We start from the raw sequence: 14,694 nt of genomic DNA on the forward strand, positions 1-14,694 counted from the left end.
CACAGGCATTGTTTTCTTTTAGCCAACTCTCTACCATGTAATAAAATCAATTTGCATTTAAATTACTCGTTCACCATTTCCTTATAATAGGATTATACGTACCTAAACCAATTTGCAACGATTTCCGTACTAACGTTTTAAAACCCAAAGTCTCAATGGTTAAGAGAGAACTACGCATGGAATGCGTTAATAATATTATTTAAAATTTAGTTGAGAGCATGGTATGATTCACTTTATGATGAGAATAAATATTAATAACAACATAAATTTTTACAATTAGTTGTGGGCATTTAAAAAAAATCTATTTGATTTTCTCTTTTGTTTTAGGTAATGATTCAATGCAAATCTTGGAAGCGGAAATTAACTGACTTCCCGACATCCGATCGATCTGAAACTCAATAACGATACATTCTTTAATGGACCTCATTTTGGTGGTAATCACGCACACACGTGCGGACATATACGAATTTCTCTGAAATCGGATGATATTACAGTAGGTAGTTAATATGCGAAATAAATTTTGGTCCTACCCGATCGGCATTTGGCAAGGTGGGTAGAGTTGTCGACCCGAGTTCCCGGGTAGGAAGTTTCAAAACTTCGAATCAAAAAAAAATGTTTTTACAGTTTTACATAGTAGACATTTAAAAATAGATGTATTATGTTTAGTAAAAAAAAAGTTTTTTTTACGGGTTGCTTTTTATTGCGTTAGATGTATCTTTGTAACCGATTGGAAGATACTCTAGTATAGCTTTGTGAGCGAGCGACTACCATTCAGAAACGAATCGTTGCTTGAAATGGATTTAACTTTGCTTAGTGGCTCCGTCTTCTCTAGTTTTTTTATTTTATTTTCAAACCCTTCCCCCTTCACAACATTTACCTCAGGGAAGATGGAAGTTTGGTTTAGTATCACTTAAAAATAATTGTTTGGTCGGAGTCGGCGCGCAGTTTTTTTTGCATAGCATGCACACGTCACCCTACTTGGTTTTGTTTATTACTCATTGTTATAAAGAAAATTTAGGTAGGTAACTAATTGATAAGTTCACGAGGAATATTTCACGTAATTCTCACACTAACTTGTAAACATTTGAGTACTAATATGACTCAAGATTTAATAGCGAAAACATGAAAATATAATAATTATTGCTCGTCGTTAGGCACAACAAAGATTTCAATTAGGTATCAATAAGTCGATTAAATTTTCTTTCGTTTAGCCCAGGGGTGTCAAAGATACGGCCCGCGGGCCGCATGCGGCCCTCGGACCCTATCAATACGGCCCGCGAGCCGTATGCGGCACTCAGGTCCCATCATTACGGCTCGCTACCACGTGACAATATTATGTCGCGGAGGACAGAACCGCACTCTTTCATTGTAAATTTTAGATATTCAGAGGACAGTCGATGCCTACGCGTGTTTAAAATTGCAAGCGATTGATTTACAGTGTAATTTCAGCACCAATTCATTTGCAAATGGAATTGATAGATCTCCAATGCGACAGCATTGTAAAGGATAAATTTAAGGAAGTTAATGTTACTACATTTTATACACAATATTTCAAGAGTTTGAATAATTATCCAAGTATAAAAAATCATGCGGCACGTATCCTGTGTATGTTTGGTAGTACGTATTTATGCGAGCAGATGTTTTCCGTTATGAAAATAAATAAAAACAAACATCGCTCATGGCTTACGGATGAAAATCTCCAATCGATTCTAAAAGTAACTACGAAGAATATGACACCCGACATCAATGAACTTGTCAAAAACAAGAGAAGTCAGGTGTCCGGCTCAAGATAATTTTTACCCTTCTTTTTAACTTACTGAATTTATAATAAATAGGTATCTAACTAAATAAAGATTTTAACAATTAAGTTTGGGTTTTATTTTTTAAATATTGAGTCCGGCCCGCTTACACACGCCAAATGTTATAAACGGCCCTTAAGAATATCCAGTTTGACACCCCTGGTTTAGCCGGTATCTACTATCTACAATCTAAACACTTCCGTATTTAGATTCTTATACGCCGGTTTGATTTTGGCATAGTAAAGCCGATCTTATGCTTGGTTTTGGGCATTTTTAACTATCCCGCATCCAAGTAAGAGGGATTGGGTGGTACTCAAAACTACTATAGTCTTTATTTTAGCTTTAATTCTTGACATATCATTTTAGTATTTTACGTATTCCTGCGCAAATACATAAGTTAATACTATTAATTGACTGAATAATTGGGATTTCTACAGTTTAAAAGCTGGTAAGACAGAAAAATCATAGGGTCGTCGGTAGACCCACATGGTTACAAACGTTTTGTTTGGCATGTCAAGAGTTAACCATACAAACGCCATGGGTAATGAGTCAAGCTTTTTACTGTTCCGACCTTATATACACCGCGTTTATAAGTAAAGGGGTAATGTTTTAATTTGTTAATAATTATTTTAAAGTGAAATCATTTAAAAATAAAATCAATTATTGATATATATTGTATACTTACTAATGGAAGCTTTTGTAAAATGGTTAGTGTTCAATGATGTACATTTCCGAATCTGAAGATATTTCAGGCTTAATTGCATATTATCTGCATGCAGTTATCACAAACTATATACGTACCTACATACGATGAAATACCCTTATACTTGTATTATAGATCTACTGTTTGTGCAATAAACCTTCCTGCTTGCTCTGCAAATCGAATGAGATCACTCCCAATTCGATAGTATCATTATTTGGTGAGATAAGACAGGTTTTTAATATGACAATTTTATGTCCCCTTCTAACTTGTACGAAATGAAAGATTTGTTATATTAAAATACTCAGTCCCTTTTCCCAACTATTTACCTTGCTTACGACGAAGTAAAGTATAATTTGTTTTCGATTTCAATTCCTATAACATTTGTCGTATTCATAGACATATTATGTCTGTGGTCGTATTATATTTCTCTTTACACTATGCATTCGCACGAACACTATGATTTTTTTTATGCAAATAAAAGTGTAGATTTATCGATGCCAAAGGAATGCCGTTAAAAAAATAGTTTTTTTCCAACAAATGAATCGTTAAATTGGTAACCCATTTCAACCAGCAAACCTGTTGACCGATTTTGCAATCCAAGCGCAGCACAAAAAATGTAAAATCAGTAGACATTTATTTCTTAAAACGGTGGAATAATTTTTGCCATATATTGAGTTAAGATTTTCATTTCAGTATTTCGAAATTTCAGATCGTAAATTTTAACGGATGAGTTTTCAATAAAACATTTCAGTATTATTACAATAAATAAAACTATGAAATGCCGCTATACGTCCATAAATTACATCCGTGCCCCTTTTTCGTGATCATATGCTATTATATTTTGATTGCTGTCTTGTGAATCGTTTCTGAAAGAATATAATTTTAATAATATACATCAATATGTATGTAAAACAAAATAAAAGGGATTCCTTATGCATATAAAACGTATCGTGAATAAGAAATTTAAGACAAATTCCTGAAATAATATCGTTCGGCAAAACTAAATAGGTCAACCTTTTCAATATCAAGTTACTATGCCGGTTTCTGAATGTTAATTATTTTTATTACCTTTACAATCAAATCCAAATAGGAGATATCATTTTTTTAGATGTGACTTTAACACACGTCATACTTTGATTATTTGACATAATAATATGATGTCATTCAGTTTATTTTTGTTAATACGGAAACAAGATAAATTATATTTTGTAGGCGTTTGATTTTTTTTTGTTCATGTATGAGTTCGTTGCTATTTCAATAGATTTTAACATTATATTTATGTAAATCGACAATTAAGCGATTTTATACTCAAGGTTAAATGCGACCTTCGTTACAATTTACGTGTTCATAGATTGGTGTTAATTAAATGATGTTAAATAATTTTGAGCTTTTTAAAGGACAAAACAATCTTTTCATATTAATGTTACGTAGATTATAACGAACGTCGCGTTTAACCAAATAAATCCGATTTTAAAGAGATGAACACTTTGAATATTTTTTGGGAATTATTATAGGAGAGCTGGAAAGAGAAAGAAAATCAGTCCCCCAGATGGTTGGTTCTATTATCAGATTTTTTTGTTTGTTTTTGTATTCGGAATTCAATTTTCTATATCCAACAATGAAAACAAATTGACAAAAAATATAATATTGAATTCAAAATAAATAATTTAAAATAACGCTAAAATAAACAAAATACATTATAACAAAACACTTGCACTGCATTCAAATCTTCAAAACAATATTCAACGAAATTCAATAGATATTCAACGAAAAATTCCGATTGTACCTGATTTCGAACAAGACATGTTCGATATAAGGTACTATGGGACTTAATTATTGTATTTGTACCCAAACAAAGAATAGGTAGTAGGTATGTAAATATCGCCAAGCTTTTATAACTTGTTCATGTTACCATTTAGTTATCGTTTCAAAGCTCGTGTTTTTGTTTGCGTGTTCTTATTTATAAATTAACGTAAAATTATATTTATCACCGCAGTTTAATTATTTGTTTTATTTTGAAGTTTTAAGGAAACATTTAAACTAAAATTATCCGACTCTTACGGAAGATTAATTTACTATTTTTAGGAAGTGCAGTGATGTTAGACTTCAGCTAGCAATCCTACTTCCTTATAAAAACAGCAAAAAATATTTTATATTATCCTTTATTTTTTTAGTGGAAAATTTCCGTAGCACAGAAAATATATTGAAAATGTTTTTTATGTCAAATTTTATCAAATGTAGGTTATGTCAGTTTGGTTGTGAAATTGATCTGTAAAGATTGGTGAACCATGGGATAGTGTATTTATAGCTGTGGCTTATAATTAAATAGTTCAAGATAAATGCAGGCTTTAATGGATTACCGGATGCAAATGACGTTGACTTGTTGTTGATAACATGTTTACAAAAACCATTTTATGATTAATATTTACATGTTAGTTGATGTACGAGAAGTGTTGTAAAATATTTACATAAATCTTTTAGAAAAATTTGACTTCCCTATAAATAATATCTATTTAATCACTTGCATCAATATATCAAAAATATCAGTGACAAACTAAAAATAGTAAGAAATTGGTAACTTGCATATCTATGCATTATGTTACTGGCATATACCTACAGTCGGTAACTTGAATATCTATGTAATATGTTACTGGCAAATACCTACAGTTGGTAACTTGTATATTTATGCATTATCTTACTGGCATATACCTACAATCGGTAACTTGTATATATATCCATTATGTTACTGGCATATACCTACAATTGGAAACTTGTATATCTCTTCATTATGTTACTGGCATATACCTAAAATTGGTAACTTGTATAACTATGCATTATGTGACTGGCATATTCCTACATCTTTCTTTCTATTACAGTTTTCCGTACAATTGCTTTTCTACGCAGTACCTCTTAAAACGCATGACTCAGCGGTCATTTCATCTGCGTAATTTACAATTCTTCGTCACCCTTCCACTCTAAAGAACTTCTTAGCAATTAAAATAAATTATGCGGTAATAATTCAGTCGTACACTACTACCCTATTTACAGAATTTTCCGACCGCAGGATGCCGCCGCAGGGTAGTAAGAACGGGGGGGAGGTGGTGGGTGCTAGATGGTATATGGAGTCAAGTAGAAAAGGGGGTAGACTGGCCCGGAAGGATACAATAAGTTTCCCAGCGGGGGGCGTCTAGGCCGATTCGTTCCACAAGATATCTATTGTTTGAAACCGGTCGTTTTCTCGCAAACGCATTAATTAGGTCAATGATTAATTCACTTTGATCTACTTTTTACCCTCGGCTTAAGAAGATGAGTCAGGAAAAATAATTGCTTCTGACGCTAATAACCTGTGATAGCGGGTTCAGACGTTTCAATTTAATTGATCAACTCGACACTTGAAAGATGTTTGAAAGCTTATTGTGAACTATCTTTCAACAAAGTTAATAAATTTTTGTTAAAAATTTTATCGTTCAATAAAAGTTGATCAACTAAAATTGAAATGTCTGAACCTGTTATTAGGGATACCGCCTCTTTTTTATAGCAGATATATAAGATAATTAGCTATAATTTAATACATATTATTGTACGTAATAATGTGTAGATATATAATACCTATAATAATATCTATAAAATAGAACATTGTTGACGTGTTCCTCTGGCGATGAAATTTACGGCGTTTTCTGTCAACTATATTTAGCGAATAGTGTCATTTTATTCAGTATTTTCACTTGTTCAATAAGAAGAAAGATTTCATGATTTTAATTTTATTTTGAAAACTACTAGTATTTGATGTAAGTCAGTAAATATAATTATCGAGTTTTGTTAGCAGTCCCTTCACGAAACACTATTATTTGTATACGAAGCAAAAATAAATTTCCATGATAAATGTCATTTTTCCCGGAGTCTTTCTTCCCCATCAACTCCTACTTCCTTAGATAGAGCCTTATTGGAGGCAGGTAGAAGTTCCGGAATGATTGGTATGATGGCCGCTATTGATTGCTCCACGTGGCCACGCGTCACGTGCGTGTCACCCGGTGACGTCACTACCCAGGAAGGGAAGGAGTAGTGTAAGCACGAGCCTCCCTTTGCCGATTGGTTGCCATGCGCGAACATCTTCAAGATCGCGTGCGGCCGCCGATAGCCAGATATTGAACATAATTCGGAACCGATTATGTATAAGGCCGTAAATAATTATCATTTATTTTAAAAGGAAATACTCTGGCGAAATTTTGTTCCTATGAAGGTTTATTAAATTCAAGGCATTTCCAAATTCGTTTTATCAGGTCTAAACATATATTAAAACTTTTGCCTTGTTTATTTATAATAACATATCATTGATCGCTTATATACAGGGTGTATCGGCACGTACCCGACAAACTTTAACCAGCTATTCCTTAGCATATTTGGAGTAAAAAATCTTATGTGCACTTTGCTGTCCGGTAACGTTTTTTTTTAATAAAAAAAATATTATTCATATTTTCACCACATGTCACCACTGTTTTACCCTTTGACAAAGTTTGAAAACCCATCTGGCAAATATTTTATTCGAATTCCGTTGAATAATGCACGTGTGCACCTATATTGGCGCACGTTTACAGTCACAACGAAATAGCACGGCACCATTCGTTTCATTTTTAACTATTATTATTTAGTGTGTGCGAAAGAGCGAATACCCTTTTTGACATACTTGCTTATAACAGCTGTTGAACACGAAACGCAATGCCAATGACAGTGATGTAGTGTGGAAATTTAATTTTTTTTTGTTTTTAATTGAAAAAAAAATGCTACCGGACAGCAAAGTGCCCATAACATTTTTTACTCCAAATGTGCTAAGGAATAGCTGGTTAAAGTTTGTCGGGTTAGTGCCGATACACCCTGTATAGTAAGAAAACTCATTTTATTTACTGAGCTTTTATATCAGAAAGTCCCTCCACCCACATTTGTATTATTGTGAGCTTTTTATTTCAGTAACCGTTAGCGGAGACATTCAATCTTTGGCTATGTTCACTAATACAGTGTTTTTTTTTTAATTTGGTGAAAATAAACAGAAGAAATTGTTTTATTTTTGGTAAATAAAATCATTGAAACCTTTCATTTAAATTCCAGTTGATCCACGTTCTAAAGTATTTACTAAACGATATACGTTAAGACGAGACAATACCCTAAAATAAACCCAGAATATTAACGACGTAAGTGAAGCAGCTGTGCATAAAAATGTGCGATGCGTGGCCCTGTGAATTGGACATACCTGCAGTTGAATTTGCCCCATCAAATCTCTAAAATAAAGTGGCAATCTTAACGACATAAGTGATGAACACGTGTAAAAACAATATTCGGCGCACTGCCCGGTGTAATTTGCGGACCTACGGTCGACTTTGCCCTAGCAGGCATAGTACATCGATCTTTCTGTGGGGTTTATTTTAACTATTTTTGATTTACGTATTACCAAAATCTCAAATTTTTCTAGAGGGATCCCTCGAGAAGTGACTAATTCATCGCCTAGAAAAATAAAATCTGGTGCTCACCGCTAATTTTATACTTGAAAAACCTTTCATAAAATTTTCAAAACGTATTAAATGAAATAATTTAATAGTAAGGTCCTATTTTTATTACTATTAAATATAAATAACTTACATGTGTAGGGATTCCTTTAGAAACTTTTGGAATTTTAGTAATACGTTCATTAGAAATAACTAAAATGTGAGCGTCGAGCAAACCCCCTCGTCGAGTCGTATGTCGCATTAATAATTATTACGATGGACTGGTACCCGGCTATTCGCCCGGGCCACAGCACTCCTTTTCCTTATTTAATTATTGAAAAATATGCACGAATAATATGGAATCTTTTCTTAGTTGCTCACACCTGTAAGGACATTTCAAAGCTCTATTAGATAACTCAGGTAGAAAATTGCTCCAACAAAGACATTCATAACCCAAAGTTTTGGCTGCCTCTAGACCGTTCTTCAAATTTACACATTCCCAATTAAACCGATGAAAATAAAAGTTTGCATTAAAACTTTTTCAACGAATGTACAAAACTGTCAAAAAATTAGGTCGAAAATTGCATCGTTTGAATGCAAATCGATTAATTACCATCCCGCCTGCATAGTTTGTTGTTTAGACAGGCTGATTTCCCAATGGCGTGACGTCTGATTTGACTTTGATGAACGTTTCGATTTACAAAGTTTCCGCGTATCTAACCGATGCCTCCTGGAACAGGGAACGTCCATATCCCAATCTAATATTGTGAACCATGAACGTGATGCAGTTACCTACATATCGTATTCGCACCAAATAGCGCACATATCCAGTACTTGAAACTCACCGAATATCGGGTTACATGGTTAAATTTCCGGTATGAAATTATATTTGATTAATTATTATAGAAAATTTCACATGGAAAAAATACTCATCAGCATCTGCTGGAACAAATTAGACACAATTAAAAATCACGTGTTTTCAAATGAAACATGGCAATCTTTATGTTTATAAAATAGAAAACTTAACTTAGATAAATGGAGCCGGTAAAACGATATTTATCCCTTTGTAGTGTCAACTTAATGATAAAAGTATCCTCAAATTGAACCATCAAAATTTATAACTCTAACTTTTAAACACGTTAGATCTTTTGAATGACTGCATTATTCCCGCTCATGATACTCGTATTTTCCATCTGTAAAATTTTATTCCTTGTGTAATTTCCCCCTCGAATAATTTTAGATATGTATTTTCCTCCCTTGGAGTTTTATCCTAACACAAGAATATATATTATTAATATTATCTCCGTACAATTACGTGTTCGGTTCAACCCTAGAATTCTAGAACGTTAAAATCGACAACAATGTTTTATTTGCAAGTTTACCGAAGCTTACAATTCAAACAAGATAGACCTAAAAATATGAAACTCAAATATGAGGTTCTGAATAGCACTTAAAAGTGTAGTTCTACGTGGGAGCACTTTCCGCATAATCCATGGGATTAAATCAACGACCTTATTGAGTTGAGATATGATGAGAGTTTTATTTCCTTCATGTAGAAATTTCGTTTGCAGTTGGGTTGATATTTCATGAATTAAAGAAGCTATGAGTGTATTCAGAATTCAGAAGCCTAATTTAGTGGGCATTTGATGATATTTGGTTAGAATATTTTTAGAGCTTTTCCATTAATTTTATAGTTTTAGTCTATTGGGATATGGTGACAATTAGTTGGGATATTTTATGAGCTGTCTTAATTAATTCAATAGTTTCAGTCCATTGTGTGTTTTATGATACTTTGATTTTCAATCAATAATATTTAATAATAATATTTGGCTAATTTATATAGCGCCGTTTTCGTGAGAAATCACCTCAAGGGCAATGATCATAACAACAGTGTATGTCGGTTGGGTGTCTTCAGAGCTTTTTTCGTTTGTAATATATTTATTTATACGTAATATATTTATTTAAAAATATATATTATGTAAACGCCCTGATGGGCTTTTACATAATATATATTTTTTACAAGATTTACTGCATAAATACAGAGACAACAGAAGTTTTTTAATGTTTAAATAACAACAACAACAAAACTTAATAAATGAACGTGATACATGGTACATAGAACATATAATTTTCCATTTAAATGTACATAATACAAGAAAAGAGAGAAATAAATAAACCAGTTTTAAAACTGAAGATAGCGTAAAAATAATATAAAATAACACTACAGGTTGAAAATTCGTAATTTATGGTATTTTACAATAATAAGAATATGAAGAAAAAAATGTAATCACTCCGACGCGATGTTCCTAAATAATAATATAATTCTACATAAAAAACATTATTCAGGTATGTCTTAGGTATATATAAATTTACATTAAATATGTTGATATTTGAGGCGAATTTGTTTCCAAGTGAATGAAGTCGAGAAATAGGTGCGTGTGTGTGTTATTTAGACCCGGAATTATTGTTATAGTATGATATGTTTTACCTGGTTGGTACTGATGCAGGAGTTCACAACGGTTTAGCTTGGAATGAATAATTGTATATAATACAGTGTAGTAATTTATTTTTCTTCTATTTTCTAGGGTGTGTATTTTAAGCGTACAAAGAAAGAATGTATAGTTACATATTAATATTAATATGGCTGTCAATTTTGTGTCTGGCGATTATTACTTTACTAAAAATAATTAGCTACTTATTTAGTTAGGCAGAATCACATTATGTAGGTATCCACTCGTTTCTACGTGCAGGAATGTCATTCATGATAATATTCATTTTACGATTTTCAAAGTCCGATCGTCCGTCGTAAAAAATCACATTGTTCGTGTTCATAGTTCTTAGAAAATTAATAAAAATGAACAATGATTCAATACTTGAGTAATTTGTAAGCATTTTCCGGTTTTTATTACGGATATTGAAAAACTAATTTCTGAAAGAAAAATAGAACAAATACATCGTGAAAAGAATCAAATCGATCGTTATTTTTTATCAACGTATTATGACTGTGTTTTGGACACATAATTTACCAACGTATTTTGACTGCGTTTTGGACACATATTTTATGTACGTATTATGAATGTGTTTTGGACACATATTTTTTACTATTAAAAATATCAATCAATATAAAATGAATGACTCTGGCCAGTAAGTGTCAATGTTGTTAAAACGATGATGTCATGCGAGCAGTACGAATATCTTGTGTAAATAGAGTATCACTGTGCTAATGCATTATAAGTCGTGTTATTGAACAAGATTAGTCTCGCTTATTCTGTAAAATCATTCATTTAAAACTGTCGAAGGACCTTTGAGATTTGAACGCTATTTAAAATATTATCGCATGGGCGTGCCTAAACTTCGTGCAAACAGTCGACATTGTTTAGGTTTTAAAGAAACCTTGAATATAAGTAACTAAAATGTATCTCTCTTTAGTCTTTAAGCAAGTAAATAATGCTGTTATTATTTCATTTATGTGCCGTGTTGTGTTACTGTATCATAGCTTTACTATAACAAATTTATAGAGTTTAGGTATGTACCTAGTTTTACCAATATTGTGTAAAATTAAATTGTTCATTCTTAATTACGTACCTACCAGTGGCGTGCATTTACTCTATGATCAAATGTAGGCTTTGGTAGTGTATAAAGATAAGGTATGAATAATATTTCTGATTGAATATTTTAAAATGGCGTTATTATTTGTCATAAAGACTAATAAACACTAATAATTAGTAGCGGCCAACTGAATAAATGAGAGTACAAGTTTCTGACTAAATTTATGGAAAAATCCTTTTTAATCAGAAACATGTGGTTCTTTCATGTCTGTGTCAGACCACGCTATACGCATCAAGCGTTTTTTCTGCATGGCCTATACGGATTATAATATGTTGCACACGAAGATATTATAATATTCCTCTCCCTGCGGCAGGAGAGGGGGACAGATCAATAAGGGGGCTGTCGCAGTATATAATTTCTTTGTACGGGATATGTCAAATTGACAGCTGACAGCTGACAGCCGCGCGACCACGGCAGCTCCCAAATTTATCTGACCCCCGTAGGCAGGAGTGGAGTTACATCCTTTTCAAATATCGCCTGGCTAGCAGCTCACTGCATATCATCTAGGCGACGCCGACGCCCATACATATAACACATCTCCTGTCTGGTGTGACATGTATATATGGGATTATTCACCACGTTATCCACCCCCATAAAAAGCTTTACGCGTATAGCGTCTTCTTATAAAATTTTACTAAATGTAATTTCAAGTGTAGGCTTTTTAGCTTTTGTGGACCACACGCCACTGGTACCTAATGTTTTATTTGTAGTTTGAAATAGAGTGTAAAACTATGAATAACTGAATATAGGTACAAACATTTTGTTCAATTTTAATCCTTCTTTTTTATGTTTATTCTATGGAATGCGTGTGTAATTACATTTATTAAAAAAAATGAAGGTCACACTTTTACCATGCACACATTATGGGAGTGTCCGTTATTAGCAGGAAGTCCTTTTGTAAAGCTCTGTGGGCGACGTAATATAATTTATGTAATTAACGAAGGAATTTCACATGAGTTGATATTTATTTTTATTTCACTACGACAGATTCTTTATTAATTATTATTAAATAAATGAATAATAAGATTTCTTATTGTGATATTCTTAAAATTTGAGAAAATAGTTTTACATTAAAGCTTTAAGATTATTTAAAGAGTAATTAAATATATCCCCTGTTTTAGGAATTTCCTTAAATAGCACCATACCTCTAGCTACGCTGTTTTAGGAATTTCATTCAAGAGCACTATACCTCTAGCCTCTAGCTACGATGTTTTTGGAATTTCATTCAATAGCACCATACCTCTAGCTACGCTGTTTTAGGAATTTCATTCAAGGGCACTATACCTCTAGCCTCTAGCTACGATGTTTTAGGAATTTCATTCAAGAGCACTGTACCTCTAGCCTCTAGCTACGATGTTTTTGGAATTTCATTCAATAGCACCATACCTCTAGCTACGCTGTTTTAGGAATTTCATTCAAGAGCACTATACCTCTAGCCTCTAGCTACGCTGTTTTAGGAATTTCATTCAAGAGCACTGTACCTCTAGCCTCTAGCTACGATGTTTTTGGAATTTCATTCAATAGCACCATACCTCTAGCTACGCTGTTTTAGGAATTTCATTCAAGAGCACTGTACCTCTAGCCTCTAGCTACGATGTTTTTGGAATTTCATTCAATAGCACCATACCTCTAGCTACGCTGTTTTAGGAATTTCATTCAAGAGCACTATACCTCTAGCCTCTAGCTACGATGTTTTTGGAATTTCATTCAATAGCACCATACCTCTAGCTACGCTGTTTTAGGAATTTCATTCAAGAGCACTATACCTCTAGCCAGTGGCGGCTCGTGTCTTTTGGATGTTCTAGAGTGCTAATATTACAAAAAATGGCATTATTGATGTTGTTGTAGCTGAAAACGATTTTTTATTTTTTTTCGATAATTTGATTTTTGTATGAAGATTTTCAGGAAATGCCAAACTGAAATTTCCTGAAATTTTTATGCAAAAAATCATACGAAAAAAATTAAAAATCAATACTCCCATTTTTCGTAATATTACCACTCTAGAACATCCAAAAGTCACGAGCCGGCACTGCCTCTAGCTACGATGTTTTAAAATAGGAATTTCACTCTATAGCACCATACCTCTCTAGCCACGCTGTGTTCATACAAAATAAATGCATCAAGCGCAATGTAAAATTCAAATGTAAAAATAAATACGGATTGCTTCAAAAAATTTAAACAATTCGTCAAATTTCAATGTTGATTTTATAGTTCTGTTAAGGTTCTATTCAATGTCATTATATCATTACTGACCAGTTGTTTCAAAAAACTGAAATAATAACAGAAGTTGAATATAACCTTCACAGAACTTTAAAATCAGCTTTGAAAATTGATGAATTATTCAAATTCTGTAAAACAACCCGTCCTTAGTTTAAAGTTTAGAAAAATATCCGTTCTTAAACTTTTGAATGTTTCAATTTGACCAGTTATTATTGCCGTTAGTTATTATTTATCCGAATATTTACTAAACTGTGTAGGTTCACCTACTCAGCCTGTTTTCCATGATATTTTTTTTAGTCCCCTCAAAAATCGATCTTGTTGGCAACTCATTAATAATGTATTATTTTAATTTGTTACAGATGAGCAAGAACGCGTACAAAAGAAAACTTTCGTAAATTGGATCAACTCCCATCTCTCTAAGGTAGGTGGTATTCAAATAATATTATATTATCTAACAAAGTGTTCTTATCCAACATACTTTCAAAAGAATAAGTACTTCTGGAAAAATACAATCTTCAGGGGAAAATAATTGATATTTCTGACAATACAAAAAACACATAAATGAAAAATACTCGTTTTTATATATTTTTTAATAACTTTGATTTCAATATTTGATCATTGAAGACAATATTAGCAGTATTCAAAAGAATATTTGAAACTCAAAAACCAGAAAAAGATTCGGTCGCATGCTCTACTACTGCAATTACAATTGACGACCCTACCCCTTCTGTAATTTCGACTAACTAACTACCAACATTTTTATTTTATTTTTGAATTGACTTTTCGACAAGTCTAGGATTGCATTTAGTTTGGGAAGAATCTTGCGTTTATACATACAGATATCAGACAGTAAAAAGGAAGGGAATAGAGTCGAATTAGCTCAGTG

The 14,694-nt window shown here is 32.6% G+C and overlaps 1 protein-coding gene across 10 annotated transcripts in view; it reads left to right on the forward strand.

The window, feature by feature from the left end:
- Msp300 (Muscle-specific protein 300 kDa) overlaps nt 1-14,694 on the forward strand; it is a 280,129-nt gene that overhangs the window by 137,888 nt on the left and 127,547 nt on the right. For all 10 annotated transcript variants that reach the window (XM_089635781.1, XM_089635784.1, XM_089635785.1 and 7 more), the window contains exon 2: nt 14,168-14,229. In XM_089635781.1, coding sequence (XP_089491907.1) covers nt 14,168-14,229 — 62 coding nt within the window. The remainder of the gene's footprint in view (nt 1-14,167; nt 14,230-14,694) is intronic.

Source organism: Hesperophylax consimilis, chromosome 9 (assembly GCF_061612785.1).
Source record: "Hesperophylax consimilis isolate HC1 chromosome 9, BYU_Hcon_1.0, whole genome shotgun sequence".
In the NCBI taxonomy this organism is placed as follows: Eukaryota; Metazoa; Arthropoda; class Insecta; order Trichoptera; family Limnephilidae; genus Hesperophylax; species Hesperophylax consimilis.